Genomic DNA, 20,049 nt, shown 5'->3' with positions numbered 1-20,049 from the left:
GCCGGCCCGGCGCCGCTCCCCGCCCCGCTCCCCGTCCCCTCCGCTCCGTTCCGGTCCCTCTCGGTTCCCTCCCGTTCCCTCCTCTCCCCTCACGGTTCCGTTCGGTCCCGTCCCCCCCCCTTTCTCCGTTCCCCCCCCATCTCCCCCCTCCCGCCTCCCACCCGCCCGCGCCGCCGCCGCACCTCGCTGACAGGGGGCGGGGCCTCCTCCGCTCGGCCAATCGGAGAGCGAGATGTTGGCCACGCCCCCTTCTCTTGGCCACGCCCCTCCCTCCCACCTCCGCTGAGCCGCGGCGCCATCTGCTGGACGTGAGGAGGAACTGGGGCCGCCGGCGGGACGAGGAAGCTAAGCAGGAAGAGCTGCGTGCGGCGCTTGGATGGGTGACCAGAATGGGGCGTCGGGGAGCTCAGAGAGAGGAGGCAAAGAGACGACGGCGGGAAAAGAGGAGCCCCTCCCCCACCCCGGAGCAATGGGGGATGGGAGGGGGGTGGAAATAGGATGGGAATGGGATGGGATGTGAGTGGGGTGGGGATGGAAGTGGGGTGGGGATGAGTGGGGATGAGGTGGGGATGGAGATGGGGATGGGGATGGGAGTGGAGACAAAGATTGGGATGGGAATGAAGATGAGCAGTGTGTTGGAAATGGGATGGGATGAGGATGGGAATAGGATGGGCTTGGAGACAAGAACTGGGCCTGGAGATGGGGACAGGGACAGGGGATGGGGTGAGATGGGAATGGGGTCTGGGGTAAGGAATGGCGGTGGGGATAAGGATGGCTGGGGGTGGGATGGGGATGGAGGTGGGATGGGATGGTAATGGAGATTAGGATGGGGAAGGGAAGGGTTGGGGATGGGATGAGGGTGGAGGGAGGACTGGGATGAGATGAGGATTGAGATGGGGTGAGGATGGGAACGGGATAAGAATGGGGATGGGAACAGGCAGAACTCGGGTGTGAGGATGGGGGTGATGAGGATGGGGCTGGGATGGTGACTGCGACGGGTCAAAGGACAGGAACTGGGGTGGGGATGAGAGGGGGGACAGGGACCGGAATGGGGTCAGCAATGGGGGGGCAGCCCCCAAAGGGCACCATTGTGGAGCTCCTGCCCCAACCGGGGCCTGGGGACGCCCATCCTTCCTATATGTGCCTGGGGTGGGGGCTCAGTGGGGTTTGGGGGCGACGCTTCGAGGGGACGATTGCAGCCCCCCCCCCCCCCCCCGAGGGGAAGTTCCCCCCCCGCGTTCCCACGCTCCCCCCCCCCCCTCCCTAAACCCTCCACTTCCCCACGCCCCCCCCCGCCCTGTGACACCCCCCCACTCCGGGCCGAGGCAGGAAGGAAGCGGCGGGGGCGGGCCGGGCTCGGCGGGAGGAACGGTCGGGGTCGGGAGGGACCGAACGGCTCGGAGCGGAGCGGAGAGGAGCGGAGGAGCCCCCCATTGTGCCCCCCATCATGGGCCGGGGTGAGAGCGGGGGGGAGCGGGGTGGGCTGTGAGGGCGGGGTCTGATGGGGGGAGCGGGCAGCAGAGGCAGGAGATGGGCGTCCATCGGTCCCGATGCGGCACTCACCCCCTGGTGCCCCCAGTGTGGGTCCGGGATGCCGGGGGATGGGGGGGGTCCGCAATGAGTTGCACCCACAGCTCAGACTGGGGTGGCTGAGGGCGCTGTGCTGCTGCCCCGGTGCCACATCTTCCTCCATTGGGGGGATCTTCCATCCTCTTCCTCACACACAGGGAGGGTTGGTGCACTGTGTGGCTGTGTGGGGTCCTGCTGCCTCACCGGCCGGCCTGAGGGGCTGAAAGACCCCCGTGTGTCCTGAAGGGCTGTCCTCATCTCCAGCCCCATCCGTCCACCTCCATCATTTCCATCCCCGCCTCATCCCATCCCCATCCCATCCCCATCTCATCCCATCCCCATCCCATCCCATCTCCATCTCATCCCATCCCCATCTCATCCCATCCCCATCTCATCCCATCCCCATCTCATCCCATCTCCATCTCATCCCCATCCCATCCCATCTCCGTACTTGTCCCCATTTCCATCACCTCCACTCCCATCCCCATTTTCATACCTCCATCTCCACCTTCATCTTCACCATCCCCATCCCATCCCATCCCATCCCATCCCATCCCATCCCATCTCCATCTCATCCCATCCCCATCTTATCCCATCCCCATCCCATCCCATCTCATCTCATCTCATCCCATCCCCATTCCATCCCCATCTCATCTCCATCCTCATCTCATCCCATCCCATCCCATCTCATCTCCATCCCATCCCATCCCATCCCATCCCATCCCATCCCATCCCATCCCATCCCATCCCATCCCATCCCATCCCATCCCATCTCATCTCCATCCCCATCCCATCCCATCCCATCCCATCCCATCCCATCCCATCCCATCTCATCTCCATCCCCATCCCATCCCATCCCATCCCATCCCATCCCATCCCATTCCCATCCCATCCCATCCCATCCCATCCCATCCCATCCCCATCCCATCCCTGACTCTACACCTCCATCCCCATCCCCATCTCCACACCTCCATCCCCACCTCCATCTGAACATCCGTCCCCATTCCCAGACCCCATTCCCTCCATCCCCATCTCCATCCCTGTGTTCCGCGAGGCAAATCACGGCCACATCCCCCACCACTTTCCCCTACGCTGCGTCTCCAAAGTGCCCCCGGTGCATGTATGGGGCTAAATGTGCTAATGGGGCTGTGTGTGCCGATGGGGCTGTGTGTGCCAATGGTGCTGTGTGCCGATGGGGCTGTGTGTGCCGATGGGGCTGTTAGTGTAAGTGCCCCGGAGTTCCGAGGTGATGCACAGTGTCCGATCGGACCCTCAGCCTCCACGGCAGCGGAGGCTCCTCCGCTCCGGGGACATCGTGTCCCATCGGTGCCACCCGCGGTCATGCGTGGGGACCCCGCGTCCTGTTCGGTGTCCCCCCGTTCGGAGATGGGGGCAGCGGAGGCGGTCGCGGGGCGCACAGCGCACGCCGTAGGGCGCACAGTTGGGTGCCGCAGCCGCGCTCTCCGTAGCGGCCCGATGCCGGTGCAGCCCCGCAGCGGAGCGGCCCGCAGCCCCACGGAAAGCCCCAGGTGGGAGGGGGGGATGCCCCGGGTGAGCGGCCGGGGGAGGTTTTGCTTCCCCTTTCTGCTCGGCCCCACAGCTGCTCCGTCTCCCCCGCCCCGGTGATGCGGTGGGTTATGAATCACCCCGCGCCCCGGCGCCCGCACCCAGCGCAGCGCGGCGGGACCGCGGCTCTTCCTCTTCCTCTTCCTCCTCCGCTTCCCCTCCTCTTAACGGGGCCGGGGAGGGGCTGCCCCGTGGGGCTGAGGCCGGGCTGTGGGGCAGAGCTTCGCCTCGGGGTCCCGCACGGAAGTTCTTCCCGAAGCCCCCATCGCCTCCGCTGGGGGTGGCCGGGGCCAGAGCGGGGCGTGGGCCGGGGGGGGGGGGGGATGGGGATCGCCGGAGGGGATGGGGGCGGTGGGACGCTGCCGCCCCTGCCCTGCGTTACCCGGGGGACGCGCCGTGGGGCTCCTCGCGGCCCTGATGGCATTGGGGGCAGAAGGGGTTAAGGAGCGGAGGGGGCTGGGAGGGCAGCGGGGGCGGCCGGAGCCCTCCTGGGAGAACAGAGCAGCGCTGTGCGGGGCGGGGATGGGGACGAGAGGATGGGGACACGGCGCTGAGCGCTGCGATGGGGCACAGATAGGGCAGGGATAGAGCCGGGTGTGCCAGGGGGGCAGCAGCACATGGGGCACATGTGGCATCCCGGTGCTGTTTGATTGGGGACAGTGGCATCGGGAGCACCTTTGACGTGGGGTCCCACACGGCTCCATCCGCCCCCATTGGGACACAGCGGTGCCATCACCTCTGTTTGCACTGAGACCCCTTTGGTCAGCCCCTCGCGCTGTGTGTGCACCCAGTGCCACCCATGGGTGTCCCTGTGCCCCTATGAGGTGCTGCCATGGGGAGGATGAACCCAATGGGCCCACAAACGCTCACCCTGTGCCCACCCCAGGGGTCTCACAGTTCTATGGGGACCCTCCTTGTGGGCGCTGCCCTGGTGCCACCCGTCCCTATGGCAGCGATGTGCTCATGGCCACGAGCGTTTCCACTTCCCCACTGCCCTGACTCAGTCCTGGGATGGGGACGGGGATGGGGATGGCACATGGACACAGCAGGGGATGTGGCAGAGCCCTGCGGTCACCCCACAGCCCTCAGCTGCCCCTCCACCCCCACCCAATGCTGCTCCCCAGCCCCATCTCAGCTCCTCCCCATATGGCACCCTCAGCCCTACACAGGGCTCAGCACCATGGGGCACGGTGGGTAGGGGGCACAGCACCACTCCCATGAGCAGGAAGCCACTGTCAGCACAGGAAGAGGAAGGGTGACTTCCCCATGGGAGAGGGCCCCATGCACCCCATGGTCCCTCTGGGGACCCCCCCATAACCCCCATCACAGCTCCAAGCTCCCACCCCATCACCGGGGGCTGCAGGCGGTAGCTCTGAGCGCCCCCAGCTGAGCCCATCTCTCCCCACAGGCCGCTGAAGCCGGCAGCGATGCAGAGCATCAAATGCGTGGTGGTGGGCGACGGCGCGGTGGGGAAGACGTGCCTGTTGATCTGCTACACCACCAACGCCTTCCCCAAGGAATACATCCCCACTGTCTTCGACAACTACAGCGCTCAGAACACGGTGGACGGGCGGACTATCAACCTCAACCTGTGGGACACGGCCGGGCAGGAGGAATACGACCGCCTGCGGACGCTCTCCTACCCTCAGACCAACGTCTTCATCATCTGCTTCTCCATCGCCAGCCCTCCTTCCTATGAGAACGTCAAGCACAAGTGGTACCCCGAGGTGTGCCACCACTGCCCCAGCGTGCCCGTGCTGCTGGTGGGCACCAAGAAGGACCTGCGCACGAACCCCGACACCATGCGCCGCCTGAAGGAGCAGAACCAGGCGCCCATCAGCACCCAGCAGGGCCTCAGCTTGTGCAGGCAGATCCGGGCCGTCAAATACTTGGAGTGCTCGGCGCTGCAGCAGGAGGGCATTAAGGAGGTGTTCACCGAGGCGGTGCGCGCCGTGCTCAACCCTGCGCCGGCCAAAGCCAAGCGGCCCTGTGTGCTGCTGTAGGGCAGAGCGGGGCTGCCGTGCCCATATGGACACCACCACGGCCACGTACCCTCCTCTGGGATCAGCCCCCACTCGCTGCCACCACGCTGGGCACCCCGGGCTGTGCTCAGCCCCACATGGCCCTGCCCGGCCCCACGCTGCCCCAGCCCCACACAGCTCCGGCTCCCAGCAGCCCCAACACACCTGGATCTGAGAATCCCCGGCTCTGGGCACCTCCAGCTTTGAGCATCCTTTGCTGAGCACCCCCAGCTCTGAGCAGCCCCAGCCCGGAGCATCTCTTGGCTCTGAGCACCCCCAGCTCTGAACATCACTGCACAGCAGATCCAAGCATCCCCGATGCTGAGCACCTCTGGCTCCGCGCACCCCCAGCTCTGTGCACCCCCGAGCTCTCTGCCTCCCATGGAGTGCAGCGTGGCCAAACTCAGCCAGCCCCAAGCTGTGAGCTTCAGTGCTACAGAGCCCAACTGCACTACCTGCCTGCTGGCCTGGGGCCAGCTGGGTTCCCTCCTGTTCCCTTCATCCTCATCCCCATCCCCATCCCATCCTCATCCCCATCCCATCCCCATCCCATTCCATCCCATCCCATCCCATCCTCATCCTCATCCCCATCCCATCCCCATCCCATTCCATACCATCCCATCCTCATCCCCATCCCCATCCTCATCCCCACCCCATCCCATCCTCACACCCATCTCCATCTCCATCCCCATCCCCATCCCTATCTTCATACCCATCCCTATTCCCATCCCCTCCTGATCCCCACCCCCATCTCATCCTCATCCCCATCTCCATCCCCATCGCCATCCCATCCTCATCCTCATCCCATCCCCATCCCATCCTCATCCCCATCCCTATCTCCATCCTCATCCCCATCTCCATCCCCATTCCCATCCCAATCTCATCCCCATCCTTATTCCCATCCCCATTCCCATTCCCATCCCCTCCTCATCCCCATCTCCATCCCCATCCCAATCCCATCCCCATCCTTATCCTCACCCCCATCTCATCCCCATCCCAATCCCATCCCATCCCATCCCATCCCATCCCATCCCATCCCATCCCCATCCTTATCTTCAACCCCATCCCCATCCCACCCCCTCCCACCCCACCTTGTCAGTCAGCATTCACTTTTTGGGTGACACCTCTCCAGCTCTGGCACAGAGCAACAACCTCCTGAGAAAGGGCTGCCCCATGGAGCCGAACCCCCCGGCCCCTGCCTGAGCACCCCCCGCCCCTTGGGGACCCACCACCATCCCACCCTCCACTGTCACCCCTCAAAGTGCTGCAGAGTGGTTTGTCCCATAGGACCCCCGTGGCACCAGGATCCCCTCACCCAGCTCCCTCCAAGCTGCTTTTAATAAAGCCCCCCCCCCGGCCCCACGCCTCCTGTGCTCTGCTGTCTGGCCCCATCCCCTGAGCTGCTGCTGGGACACCAGAGCCATCCCTGTGCCCTGGGGTCCCTGTGATGGGGGGGGGGGGGGGTACCCAACTGGCACTGCACCCCTGGGTGACACCAGGCTGGCACAAAGCTGCTCTGTGGGGAATGTGGGGTGTGGGGAGACTGGGGGACATGGCAGGGAATGGGGAGCATGGAGGAGATGAGCACAGGGATGAGCATGGGGATATGGCACGGCGTGGGGATAATATAGGGATGGGGACACTGCGGGGATGGGGACACTGCGGGGATGACCACTGGGGTCTGCAGGAGGAGGGTCTCTTCCCCACAAGTCCCCACAGCTCATGCTCTGCCCCTCCTGGCAGCCCTATGGCAGCCCCACGGCTGTCCCCATTGCAGCCCCATTACAGCCCCAAGACGTGGGGTACGGGGGATCCGGGCACTGCAGCCCCCCACGGGTCGGGGTCAGCCGCGCACAGGGGCCCCTTGTGTGGCCCCACAGCCGGACGTAGCCCCACACAAACGGCCTTTGTTCCCCGCAGCCGCTGGAGGGGGGGGAGCCCAAAGGGTGGTGTGGGCGGTGGTGCCACAAGGCAGCGCTGCCCCGTCCCCATCCCGTCCCCATCCCGTGGTCGTGCCAAGGGCGCACGGCCGTGACGCAGCGCTCCGGCACCCGGTGGGGACGGGTGGAGGGAGGGGGGGGGGGCTGGGACAAGGCGAGGACGGAGCCCAGCCCTGGGATGAGCTCACGGCTTCCTCTTCCCTGCGGTATGAGGTCAGGGGGTGTGGGCAGCACCGGGGGAGCCCCGACGTCCTGAGCCGGTCCAGCCCCACGAGCCACCTCCCCCATGTGCCATGGCCACCCCAGCGGCATCTGCAGCCACCAGCTCCCATCCAGCCCAAAGCCCGGATCCCACACCGCCTCGGGGTCCTGCAGGGAACACTGTGTGTCCCCACCTGCCCCGCTGCCCTGCTCCAGCAACCCAGCACTGCACCCACGGGACCCCCAAACGGTGGGGGCACAGACAGCTCCGGGTGCAGCAGAGACCCCACAATGGGGGTTGGGGAGGAAGAGGAGGGCAGCAAAGGGCTGCAACGGGCCCAGAGACTGCAGAGAGCTCATAAAAATCCTCAGTGCTTTATTTCATCCTCCAAAGCCAGGAGAAGGTGCTGCAAGGACGGGCTGTGTGCCCACCTGGGTGGGAGATGGGGGCACACGAGGATGGGGATGTGGGACCCCCATCCCAGCACTGCACCCAACCCTGCAGCAAAATGCCCACAGTCCCAGTGCTGTTGAGGCAGAGAAACCCAAGCTGCTCACTTTTTTGGACCACAAATTCATTTTGGGGGCTGTGGATGAAGGGACCCCAACAAACCCCATTAGCCTGGGGGGGTGCAAGCGGCACACAGGGAATGGGTCCAACACCACGAGCTGCAACTGCTCTGCCCAACCCACTGCAAAGAGGCAGCGACTGTCAGCCCTCGTGTCCCACAACCACGAGGTCCCACCTGCACAGCTCAGCATAGGGGGCAACAGCAGCCCCCAGGCCAGGCTGTGGGGCAGCAGCACCCATAGGAGCCCTGTGGCACCCAGTTAGAAATGCTTGTCCTCCAGCACCGAGCTCACCACCAGCTCCTTGTTGCCGAAGTCCCAGAAGGCTGTCATGTGGAAGGCCATGTTGGAGAAGACCACCACGTACTCCAGGAAAGCAAAGATGGTGTACACTGTGGGAGGAAGCACGGTGGGTCAGCGGGCAACGCTTGGGCCCCATGGCTGCCCCACAACCAGCTGTGCCCCCCGTACCTCCGGGTCTGCAGTACCAGTTGTGGTGGAAATAGACACAGACGGCGATGGAGAAGGTGATGAAGGTGATGAAGAAGAGCAGCTGCTTCCACTTGTAGGATTTGCGCTCCTGGAAGAGAAGGAAGGCACAGTTCAGCACGGCTCAGCACAGCTCAGTATGGCTCAGCATAGCTCAGCACGGCTCAGCATGGCTCAGCACTCAGCCCCTCCTAATGTGGGCTCTGCCCCCCAACCCCACAGCGATGGCCCCACCGGATCCCCCAGCCTGGGTGGCTGTGGGGAACCCACAGCACAGGAGCACGGCGGGGATGAGGGGATGCCACCCACAAAACCCAACCCGGTTGTGATTCCTGGCTCTGAGTGGGAGGGGAATTTCCCCCCTGTGTCTGTCGGTTCACGTGAGGCAAAACTCTCCATCCTCAGGGACTGCTGAGAATAAGGAACATGTAAACGGCCCCATCACACTTTCCATGACCCCACGGGCACAAACGCAGGCTGCGGTGCAGAGGAAAACCCAGAGAGGAAAAGCGGCCCCACGGTTTCATGGGGCACCTGGGGCTGGGGAAGCTCAGCCCCCCATATACACCCCATAGGCCACCAGCACTGCTCCAGCCCCATTGCTCCCCTGTAGCAACAGCCCCGCTCTGCTGCCAACAATGCAATGCAGCACAGTGCTGCACTGCAATGCACCACAACCCATGGCACTGTGCTGCGCTGCACCACGCAGTCCATCACCACGCTGCACTGCATGGCAGCACGCTGCACTGCACCACACTGCTTTGCTGCACTGCATGGCATTGGCTCACCCCCTCCAGCAGTGCAGCCATGCAGGAGGCTGCTGCTTGCAGTGCTTCAGGCACATCCCGATGGGGCTGCAGCACACTGAGGATAACCCAGCCTCAGGCAGCACCTTGTGAGCTGTTTGCATCCACCACCCATCCTCAGCCCAAAGGCTCACCCAGCTTTTGCTGCAGTGGGGCTGCAGGCCCCGTCCCCCTGCTCTCACCCCACAGTGCTGTGTTTGGATGTGGGTCCGACCCGGCCGGCCGCAGCGTGTTATATCTGGCCATGCAGCACATTGGCTTTGTGCTGCAGCACGTTTCCTCGTGCACATGGAGCTGAGTCAGTAGCAGAGGAGAAGCAGAGCTGCAGGTGCACGGCGCTGTGTGGGGCTGTGTTAAACCCCAACCCCCCCCCAGCGGTGCTGTGGGACCCCCGTGTGGGCTCACGGCCCCCATGGGGCTGCAATGGGGCCACACCACAGCTCAGCCAGCTGGCATTAACACGGCAGCCCCACTGCTCTGCATTGGGTTTGCTGGGGCTCCGTGCTGCTCACCTCGCTCTGCTGGCCTCCCTGCAGTGAGTGCTGCAGTATCTGCAGAGCAATGGGGGTTGGGGACCCCCAGCACACACTGCTGCTGCACCCACCCCACAGCCAGGCTCGGTGCTTGCACTGCTGGTAGCTGTGCATTGAGCTGAGCTACAGCACCCTGACAGCAAAGGGTTCGAGCCCTCAGCAAGGAGCAGGAGCTGCAGCCCCACAGCTATGGGGTGAGCAGTGCAGCCCAGCCATGCCCCAGTACACAGCCTGCAGTGACAGCAGCTGCAGGGAGATGTTTGCAAATGAGAAGTGAAACCAGCAGCCCTGCTGTGCTGTGCCCTGCTGCTGGGATGGGAGGGCTCCGTGCAGGGCTGTGCCCCCATGCCATGCCCTATGCACGGTGCTCAGCACACAGCTGGGGCTCTCAACTCCATCCCCTCTTGCCCCAAACCCACTTTCCCTTCCCCCCACACCCGCAGGGCTTCGTTTTCCTTTCTATCCCCATATGCCACCTTGCAACTGGAAACCATCCTCACTTCCCCATTGCGAGCAAGTTCCCCAGCACCTTCCTGCCCTCGCAGCAAGGCTGTTGCAACACCGGCCCCGGTGAATGTCAGGCTTTTGCAAGACCAATTCCTGTCACACACACACACGTGCTCTGCTGAAAGCACAGCTCGGCCACAGAGCAGCAAGGAGGCAGCCCAGGGGCAGACAGCACAGGTGATCTGATGGCCACCGTTACCAAGGAACTGTGGGATACCCGGAGCTGCCCAAACCCAGCCCCACACAGAGCCTGGCCCTATGGCACAGTGCTGTCCTGCCCCCCCTGAGCTCAAGGCTGTGCCCATTGACTGCCTCAACCCCAGCTGACCCTCCTGGCCCCAGCTCTGAGGTCCAAGCCCTGGGATGCTGGCTGTGCTGTGCCCTTTTGCCCTGATGGATACTGTGAGAAACAGCACCCAAAGCTCTGCTGAGACCCAAAAAGGCAGCATCAGCTGCTTTCCAGCTCACTCTAAGTTCCCAAAACAGGACCTTCCCCTTATATAGACAGGATCAGAGCCCACTCACTGCCCTCAGTGCCACATCCCCACTGCTCTGAACACCCCCAGGGATGGTGACCCCCCAGCAGCCTATGCTGGTGCTGCAGAAGGGACCATTCCTGACACCACAACCTTGTGCTGGTGGTGACGGCCTCATCATCCTTCAGGTGTTTCCCAATAACATCCAGCCCTTCTGGGGAACTGGGAGGTGTGAAGCTTCCCACCCGCTGTACAGAAGGGCAGGAGCTCACACCACGATGCACAACAGCCGTGCAGCAGCACAAAGCTTTGTTCTCAGCATCAGCTTCCCACCACGGAGACCTTCCCCTAAAATAACCCTGCGAGGCGACCAGCAGCTCTGAGCAACTTCCCTGCTCAGCAGTGGGCTGGGGGGGGGGGACACAGAGCACAGCACAGAGCACAGCACAGAGCACAGCACAGAGCACAGCACAGAGCACAGCACAGAGCACAGCACAGAGCACAGCACAGAGCACACAGCAGCACACAGCAGCACACAGCAGCAGCAGTAGGAAATCCCCTTGCAGTGCTGCCTGGTGCAGAGCTGAGCGCTGTGTAGGAGTGCACGTGTGAAGGATGCAATGGGGCAGGCAGGGCTGTGGGCAATCACAGCACAGCCACCTACATGCAGTTTTCTGCTGCAAAGGAGATGCTGGGTGCTCTGCCCGAGCCATGGCTCCATCTGCTGCCACTGTATGGGGACACCCAGCTCTGGGGTGGAGGATGGGAATTGTAATCAGCCCCAGGGCTGCACCACGTCTGATAGCAGGGGGAAATTCTTCTCCAAAGAGTATTAATGCACTGGCACGGGCTGCCCAAGGAATAGGGGGAGGTCACTGTCCCCGGAGGTGTTGAGGAACCATGGGGATGTGGCACTGAGGGATGCAGTGGGGTGGGACTGGGGGTTTCAAGGGGCTCCTCCAGCCTGTTCCATATGGCCCCATGCACAGTGCCCCTCTTGCTCCATATGGCCCCAGACCCATGCACAGCACCTGTCCTGCTCTGCACAGACCCAGTCCCAGCCTCAGCTCCCATCCTGCTCCATATGGCCCCATGCACAGTGCCCCTCTTGCTCCATATGGCCCCATGCACAGTGCCCCTCTTGCTCCACATGGCCCCATCCCCATGCACAGCACCCGTCCTGCTCTGCACAGACCCAGTCCCAGCCTCAGCTCCCATCCTGCTCCATACAGACCCATGCACAGTGCCCCTCTTGCTCTATATGGCCCCATGCACAGTGCCCTTCTTGCTCCATATGGCCCCAGCCCCATGCACAGCACCCGTCCTGCTCTGCACAGACCCAGTCCTAGCCTCAGCTCCCAGCCTGCTCTATATGGCCCCATGCACAGTGCCCCTCTTGCTCCATATGGCCCCATGCACAGTGCCCCTCTTGCTCTATATGGCCCCATCCCCATGCACAGCACCCATCCTGCTCTGCACAGACCCAGTCCCAGCCTCAGCTCCCATCCTGCTCCATATGGCCCCATGCACAGTGCCCCTCTTGCTCTATATGGCCCCAGCCCCATGCACAGCACCTATCCTGCTCTGCACAGACCCAGTCCCAGCCTCAGCTCCCATCCTGCTCCATATGGCCCCATGCACAGTGCCCCTCTTGCTCCATATGGCCCCAGCCCCATGCACAGCACCTGTCCTGCTCTGCACAGACCCAGTCCCAGCCTCAGCTCCCAGCCTGCTCTATATGGACCCATGCACAGTGCCCCTCTTGCTCCATATGGCCCCATGCACAGTGCCCCTCTTGCTCTATATGGCCCCAGCCCCATGCACAGCACCCATCCTGCTCTGTACAAATCCAGCTCCAGGCACAGCACCCGTCCTGCTCCATATGGACCCAGTTCCCCTGAGCCAGCCCCAGGTCAGTGTCCCAGGCAAACCTGCACATGCAAAAGGCACCGCAGATGTTCAGAGCTCCTGCACACACAGTTTCAAAGCTGAACATGCTGCCCTGTGCTGTTGCTCGTGGCTCATCCCAACAGGGCACCAATCACAGCTGGGTGCACATGATGGAGTCTAGATCCTCTGCCTGATGTGCAGCGTGGCCCAGCAGCTGCCCAAGCCTGCAGCCTCTTGCAGAGAAGCCCCAGAGCCTGCATGAGACCCACAGCCGCCTGCAGCTGCTCCCTGCTTGCAGTACTGCTCCCCAACACAGAGCCCAGCTCAGCTCCCCCAAGCAAGGGGAGAAGGGCAGCAATGCGGACCCCAGGAGATGGCATTTGGAGGATCGGCTCCACGTGAAAACTCCGGAAGAGGAAATCAAAAGATTCCTCCACTGTTTGTTGTGTTAAATTGGAGCGAAATGTGAATTTTGGTGACCAGAAACCAGATTCACCCTGTATCTTTAATACCTTCAGCACCCAGATCTGGTCATTTCAGAAGCAAGCAATAGATGAAGCCCTTCCACCGCCAGCCCCAACCACAGCACCGAGAGAAGAAAGGAAAGTGTCTGTACCTCGGGACTTACTGTGTGTTTCTTAGTCATCCTCCAGAGGATGCACGTCAGGAGCATGTGGCCCAGAGCTGACGTGATAAAGACGATGAAGGCATTTTCGTGGATTGCTGAATCAACAAGACAAGAGGTTTCCTGTTAAATCTAAGCACGGAAATGAGACAGAAGTACCAAGGGAGGCTTTGGGGGCAAAGGATGGTGGGTACAGCACTGCTGGCAGCCCCAGCAGCATGGCAGCCATGCAGAGCTAATGACAGCTGTGTGTCCATGCCTTGTGTCTTCCCCTAGGGCTGAGGCTGCAAACTGTGTGCATAATGTGTTGGGAAGCACAGAGAGGGCTTCTACTTGCCTTCTGGTCTGGGAGCCCCAATGGTTGCAAACAGATTTAGGAGCAGCTCCTGGGATGGATGGGGAAACTGAGGCCCAGCAGTTGGCTGCACATTGAGCCTGCCCAGCACGTCCTGCTGGCCTCCTGCATTTCAGCTGCTAGGTAACAGCTGCCAGCAGCCTTTGCACCAGCACCAAGGCCGTCCAGCACACTGCTGAACCCACACTGACTGCAGAGCAGGCTGGAACTATCACTGCTTGGAGTGGTGTGGAACTGGGGCAGCACTCAGAACCCAGAGCCACACACAAAGGCCGGGAGATTTCGGGCCAAATGCTTTTCTTTGTACTTCTTCCCAAAGCATTCCCCAAGCTTTTCTCCAGGAACGGAACCCACAGGCTGAATTTGCAACCACGACACCTGACCGTAAGAACCACACTTCCCTCCTCTTCTTTCTCTTCCTTGTTTCAGGGGAAGGAGAACAACGTCCCCCAGCACGGAGCTGAAGGCAGCAGCTGAAGGTAAGGACGTGGCAGTGCCCTGCAGAGGTGATGAGCCGGAGCCCTCCTCTGCCTGCTGCAGCTGGGTGAGGGCACCCATGGGCGTTCTGGATGCATCCTGCCCCACAGCCCTGTTATGGCATCAGTGCAGGGCCCAGAGAGCACGGCCTGTTTCCAAAGGCAGCCAGCAGGCTTGCAATCCATGCTGCAGCTCTGCCCTCAGTACAGGACCAGCTCCAGCCCATCCTCACCCTTCCTGCAAGGAGACAAACTAGCTTCCTTTTGTCAGCCCTGCTCCAAACCTGCTCTCCATGCAGCAATGGTCTCTCCCTTTGCAGTGACTACAACCCCCACATCCCATGGCTGTACCCAGCATTCACCACCAAGTCCCAGGCAGCTCCGTGCCCTCTGCAGCAGCACCACCTGGTGACTGCCACTCCATGCTGCCACCACCACTGGGCCCCACTGCTTGCAGTTAGCACAGATGGGACCCACGGATGAGAAGCACCTCTGAGCCCATTGCTTCACACGCTCTGATGTAACCCGAAAGACTCTCATTTATTGAAGTCAATACAGGAAATTAACCCTGCTGCTAAGAGGCAGTAGGCAGGAACCATCTCAGTGCCACGGCCACAGAGGGGCTGTGCTGACAGCAGGAGCAGCACTGAGTGATGATGAGCAGCATTAAGCACATCCTCAGCACAGAAATGGGAACACGGCACTACAGCTGGATGGCAGGCTGGGCAACGAAATGCAGCCACCAGGAATTCATGTAAAGGCACATGAGGGATGAGGAGGTGATCTGTATGGCTTCACCAAGGGCAGGTCATGCTCAATTCAGCTGGTGACCTTCTGTGATGGAGCGATGGCATTGGTGGATAAAGGGAAGGGCAAAGGATGTCATCTAGCTGGATGTATGCAAAGCCTTTGACGTGGTCTCACACCACATCCCTATCCCTAAATTGGAGTGATATGGGTTCAAAGGGTGGATAAGGAGTTGGCAGGAAGGTTGGAGCTGGAGGGCTGCTGTCAATGGCTTTAAAATGGGAGATTTAGGCCAGATGTGAGGAGGAAATTCTCTACTTAGAGAGCAGTGAGGCTCTGACACTGCTGCCCAGAGCTGTGGGTGCCCCATCCCCAGAGATCAGGGTTGGATGGGGACCTGGGCAGCCTGAGCTGGTGTCTCATTTAGTGGCTGGGAACCCTGTCCACATTTGGGGGTTGGCATATCCCCATCCCTACAGGCATTCAAGGCCAGGCTGGATGTGGCTCTGGGCAGCCTGGGCTGCTGGTTGGCGACCCTGCACATAGCAGGGGGTTGGAACTGGATGAGCACTGTGGGCCTTTGCAACCCAGGCCGTGCTGTGATTCTATGATATAAATCCTACCTTTTATAGAACTCAGCATCCATGAGCTTACCATGCTGGGGTTTGCCATGAGTTTCCATGAGTGAGAAGGAGCCACGTACCGTAGTTCTCTGAAGAGGACACATAGGTCAGAACGAGGAGGGCAAAGTTCTCGAGCACGTTGAGCAGCAGGTTGAAGTGGCACAGGCGCAGGTAGCGAGGGTGGGAGCAGTGGCAGCTCTGGTAGTGGTTCCAATAGGCAACAGCCACCAGGAAACGTGGAGCTGAGTGCAGACCAATGCAGAGCCGCCAGACGTAGCGCTGCGGGGTCTCTCCTCCGATGGCAGCACTGATGGAGGGCAGGTAGTTTGGGACCTGGAAGAGATGGGAAAGTGGCTTGTTATGGCAAAAGTGCCACGTCAAAAGCCAGGAAACGGACATGGTGGGGCTGATCTGGAAGAAAGGACCTCTGCAGAGAAGGACCTGGAGGTCCTGATTGAGCAATGGGTTGAGCTGAGCACCCTGTGGCCAAGAAGGCCAAAGGGATATATGATACATTGCACAGAGTGTGGCCAGCAGAGTGAGCAAGAGGATCCTCCCCTCTGCTCTGCCGTGGGGAGGGCATAGCTGCAGCACTGCATCCAGTGCTGGACTCCCCAGCTCCAGGCAGACTGGGTACTGCTGGGAGAGCATCTCGTGATGGGGACAGGCTGAGTGCCCTGGGGCTGTGCACCTGGAGAAGGCTGGGGGGAATCTAAGCAGTGCTTATCAGTGTCTGAAGGGCTGGGGGATGGGGCTGGGCTCTGTTCCGTGGTGCCCAGTGCCAGGACAAGGGGCACCAGCACAGAGTGCAGCCCAGGGAGTTCCATCTGTGCTGTGATGGGGCAGAGCTCCAGCACCGCTGCCCTGAGAGATGGGGATCTCCCTGCAGACATCCAAACCCATCTGGGTGCTCTCCTGTTCCAAGACTGTACAGAACTGCTTTGGGGGTAAGGCTGGACTGAGGGATCTCCAAAGGTCCCTTCCAAGCCCAGTGATTCTGTAACACAACAGCAGCCTGCAGGGCCATCCAGCCCCCAGCACTGCCGCAGCCTATTGAGAAGGCTCAGCAAGCTGGGAACCCTGCTCAAGTTTCTCATCTTGACATCCTTAACCCTCACTCCTTCCTGTTGTACAGCTGTTGTACCCCACGTGCCTTCTGAAGCAATGGGACGGGTGGTTTAGTGAGCACGGTGGGGATGGGTCAGGTAGAAGGATCAAAGCTAGCTCTTTTTTTCCCCTATCTAAAACTAATTAGATATTGGCACTGAATCAATAAGAGAAGCAAGGATGGAGGTTTCCCTTGCCCAACAACTTCAGCTGAAAGCTCTCTTTACCATCCTGTAATTAATGATGATCTTCCCCTGCCCGGAGGGATGGACTCTCAGTCCTCAGCAGACAAAAGAGTTTCAGTGATCTAAAGAGCCCCAAACAGCACCAGAACCAAGTGCTGATCCAGCAGATTTGACTGGCTCCTTTGGAGATCATTCCTTTGATTGAAGCCAAGACAACCTGGTGCCCCAGAGGCTCTTAGAGCTGCCCCGAGAGCTCTACAATCCTGGATACAGCTTGGTCTGCTCTTGACAGTGTTGATGGTGGTGACATGGAGTAACAGCCAGGAAACCGAAGCTCCTCAGACCAACTGCTGTTTGCTTGAGGAAACAGCTCCTTCTCACTTGCTTCACACACACTGCTTCATGATGTCCCTTGCTTCTCACACTGGCACAGGCAGCAGTGGGTCCCTGCCTGCCCTTCACCCAGCCAGGACTTTGGAGGCCTCCACCTTCCTGCTTTCATCCTGGCATCTCCATAAGCTGAAGCTGAGGAGCCCTCACTTCACATCTGGAGCTGCAGGACACCTCAGAGCATCCCTGCTGCACTGCTCAATGTGCCTGTCCTGCAGGACAACATCCCACAGGGAGGGGACAATGTGCACGTGTCATTTCTCTCCATCAATCACCACTGGGATCCCACTGCCCTCAGGAGTCCACGTCACCCTTCCAGCTCCAGCTCATCACCATCACCCACCTCTATCACCCCACTGTGTCTGGGCAGGAGGAGCAGCATGGATCCTGTACAACCCCAGGGTCACCCCCTCTCTTAGCTCTACACCTGCTCCTTACTGATGTAAGTAAGCAGAGGAGCTCAGCAACGCTGCAGGCAAACATCACTTACCCCACAGTGGGTGGCTGTTGTCTCCTGGAAGTGGAAGAGCAGAGACCAGATCACACAGAAAAGGAAACCAAACAAGGGGCAGAACACAGTCCCAACAGCCAGAGTGGTGAAACGGAGGCGGAACAGGATCCCATCGCGATCCAGGGGCAGCGGTACCTGCAGCATGCTGATGGACCTGAAAGCAAAAAGCACACGTTGGGAGGGAGGGATTCGCTGCCCTTCGGTCCCCAACAGCTCCCAGCGTGAATGCATCAAGCTATAAGTTGTAAACAGAGAAACCTGAGCACAGCTGGTGTTTCACAGCAGCCTGAGAGCTGGATGGAGGCACCAGCAGCTGAAAGCAGCATCAGCTGCGTGGGACATGCTTCCAGCTCTGGAGCACGAGGCTGAGAGACACGCGATTGCATTTCTGCTGGGTAGAGCCATCCAGATCGTTCCTCGGCTGAGCTCGGAGCTGCTGTGCTGACAGTGCAGCGTGCTGCCCCAGACAGGGCCCTGCGAGCACAGCGCAGCCAACACCACACCTCAAGGAAGCTGCAGGACCACAGCATTCAGCTTGAATGATTAGAAGCATTGCTCAACAACACACAGCTCAGGTCAGGCCAGTTATTAAGCCTGGCAGCTTGCCTCTGGCTCAGTGTCCCAGCAACAGCCAGGTGCACTCAGTGCTCTCAGGCACTGCTGTTTGTATTGCATGCCTCAGGCTGTGGTGGACAAAGTTGCATGTGGCATAAATCTCTCCCATCCACACCGGCTCCCCTCCACCTGGGGACACAAAAGGGCCACGATGCTGAGCTCTGGCATCCTCTCTCACCTCGGGCTCTACGACAAATCCTCCTCGCAGACAATCCCCATTGAAGCCAATTATCAGCAGGACCAAGGGCAACACAGGGTCACATCCTGCACTGCGACCTCGGGCTGTATCCCAAAGAGCTGCTGCTGTCTGAGGGGCACAGGGCAAGATCTCACGCAGGGCCTGCTGCTGCTACCACGGAGCAGCAAAGGGTGATGTCAAACAACGTGACCACCTCAGGGTCTGCTGATCTACTTGGATTCATTTATTATGGGATGGAAGCTTTAGAGATGCAGCTACAGCCATGGAAGTGAGGACAGAGCAGGACCCCCTTCCCAGCCAGCCACACTGCTGATGCTCTGAATGAAGGCTGGGGTGCCTGAGTCACAGCACGGCCTGGGTTAAAAAGGACCACAATGATCATCCAGCTCCAACCCCCTGCTGTGTGCAGGTCACCAACCAGCAGCCCAGGCTGCCCAGAGCCACATCCAGCCTGGCCTTGAATGCCTGCAGGGATGGGGCATCCACAGCCTCCTTGGGCAACCTGTTCCAGTGCGTCACCACCCTCTGCATGAAAAACTCCCTCCTCAGATCCAACCTGAACCTCCCCTGTCTCCCTTTAAACCACCCCCCCTTGTCCTATCGCTGCCCACCCTCACAAACAGCCCAGGGAGCCCCCAGTCATCCCTGCCCCATCGCGGACAGAGGGCATAACAAAGCGAGAGCCCGCAGCTCCCCCCGCTCCATGGACCCCCCTGACACCCCCGGATCCCAATGGCCGCCCCCTCCCCCCCCTTGCTCCGGTGCCCCCCCCACTATCGCCCCGCACCCACCGACCCGCCTCAGACCGTTCGCCGCTGGTCCATTCCCACACCGGGCCGCCCCTTCCTGCTCGGCCAGGCCGAGCACCTGCTCATCCCTCCTCCCCTTCGCCCCACCCCGTTCTCGTTCCCGCCCCCCCATCCTCCCGCAGCTCCTCCCCAGCTTCCCCTCCGCCTCATCCCCGTAGCGCAGCCGTTAGTGCCCGGCCGGAGCGGCCCCACCAGGCCCAGGCCTGTGCCCGGCCCTAGTAGGCCCGAAGCCTTCCCGTGTGGCGCCCCCTGCCGGCCTGGAGGACCCTTTGAGCGGCACACGCAGGCGGCATAGGAGCTCTCTGATTGGTCGAGCCGAGAGAAGCCCCGCCCCCTTCGCCCCCGGATGCCGGGCTGAGCGGCGGGAGGGATGTTCTGGACTCTTCCGCAGCATCAGCCCCGCCCCCTCCCAGGCTGGACCAACCGGTGCTCGGAGTTCGGTTCCACTTTAGCCAATAGGAAAAGGGAAAGAGCACAGAGTGGGTGGGTCAATCGACCACCTCCGAGGAGCGGCAGCCAATGGGCTGAGGGCTGAAAGGGGGCGGGGCAAGACGCGGGGGCCGCTGGGAGGCGCGCGGAGCGGGTTGTGACGCAGCTTCCTCTGTGTGAGGCGGCGGGAGTGGCGGGGCTGGATCGGGCCGGGACGGGCTGGACCCGGTCGGACCGCGCCGCTCTCTTCCCTTGGACGGTAAGATCCGCGTCCCACGGGCTGCTCGGGGGTGTCTTTAAGACGTGCCGTGGCCTTCGAGCTACGGCGCTGCCTTGGAAACCGAAGGTTGGGCCGCTGCGGCCTTGCGGTGGTGGCGGTGGGGCTGAGCGGGGGCTGTGGAGGGATAGCG

The 20,049-nt window shown here is 61.3% G+C and overlaps 4 protein-coding genes across 16 annotated transcripts in view; 2 read left to right on the top strand and 2 right to left on the bottom strand.

Annotated features, from left to right (window-relative positions):
* The window catches only part of STIM1 (stromal interaction molecule 1), a 35,922-nt gene extending 35,723 nt beyond the window's left edge, over window positions 1-199 (bottom strand). The window contains exon 1 of the mRNA XM_072327074.1: window positions 183-199. The gene's annotated coding sequence lies outside the window, so the exon portion shown is untranslated. The remainder of the gene's footprint in view (window positions 1-182) is intronic.
* A 1,145-nt stretch (window positions 200-1,344) lies between these two features.
* RHOG (ras homolog family member G) lies at window positions 1,345-6,510 on the top strand. Its single transcript, XM_072327073.1, has 2 exons — window positions 1,345-1,457; window positions 4,544-6,510. The coding sequence occupies exon 2, from the start codon at window positions 4,563-4,565 to the stop codon at window positions 5,136-5,138; it is 576 nt and encodes a 191-aa protein (XP_072183174.1). The 5' UTR covers window positions 1,345-1,457; window positions 4,544-4,562; the 3' UTR covers window positions 5,139-6,510.
* Window positions 1,703-19,312, bottom strand: PGAP2 (post-GPI attachment to proteins 2). Of its 11 annotated transcripts, none has more exons than XM_072327062.1 (7): window positions 19,197-19,312; window positions 17,567-17,741; window positions 15,475-15,727; window positions 13,185-13,291; window positions 8,339-8,447; window positions 8,162-8,259; window positions 1,703-1,789 (listed from the first exon to the last, which is right to left on the bottom strand). In XM_072327062.1, the coding sequence occupies exons 2-7, from the start codon at window positions 17,729-17,731 to the stop codon at window positions 1,718-1,720; spliced, it is 804 nt and encodes a 267-aa protein (XP_072183163.1). In that variant the 5' UTR covers window positions 17,732-17,741; window positions 19,197-19,312; the 3' UTR covers window positions 1,703-1,717. The 11 variants fall into 11 exon arrangements, with proteins under 11 accessions (XP_072183163.1, XP_072183162.1, XP_072183166.1 ...); XM_072327061.1 differs by having other exon boundaries at window positions 19,193-19,293; XM_072327065.1 differs by having other exon boundaries at window positions 13,197-13,291; window positions 19,193-19,293.
* Window positions 19,313-19,763: 451 nt separating this feature from the next.
* NUP98 (nucleoporin 98 and 96 precursor) overlaps window positions 19,764-20,049 on the top strand; it is a 32,589-nt gene continuing 32,303 nt past the window's right edge. For all 3 annotated transcript variants that reach the window (XM_072327054.1, XM_072327053.1, XM_072327052.1), the window contains exon 1: window positions 19,764-19,898. The gene's annotated coding sequence lies outside the window, so the exon portion shown is untranslated. The remainder of the gene's footprint in view (window positions 19,899-20,049) is intronic.

The sequence above is a fragment of the Excalfactoria chinensis genome, chromosome 1 (genome assembly GCF_039878825.1).
Source record: "Excalfactoria chinensis isolate bCotChi1 chromosome 1, bCotChi1.hap2, whole genome shotgun sequence".
In the NCBI taxonomy this organism is placed as follows: Eukaryota; Metazoa; Chordata; class Aves; order Galliformes; family Phasianidae; genus Excalfactoria; species Excalfactoria chinensis.
Note: the sequence above shows the minus strand (reverse complement) of the source record. Positions and strands in the feature narration are given on the sequence as shown.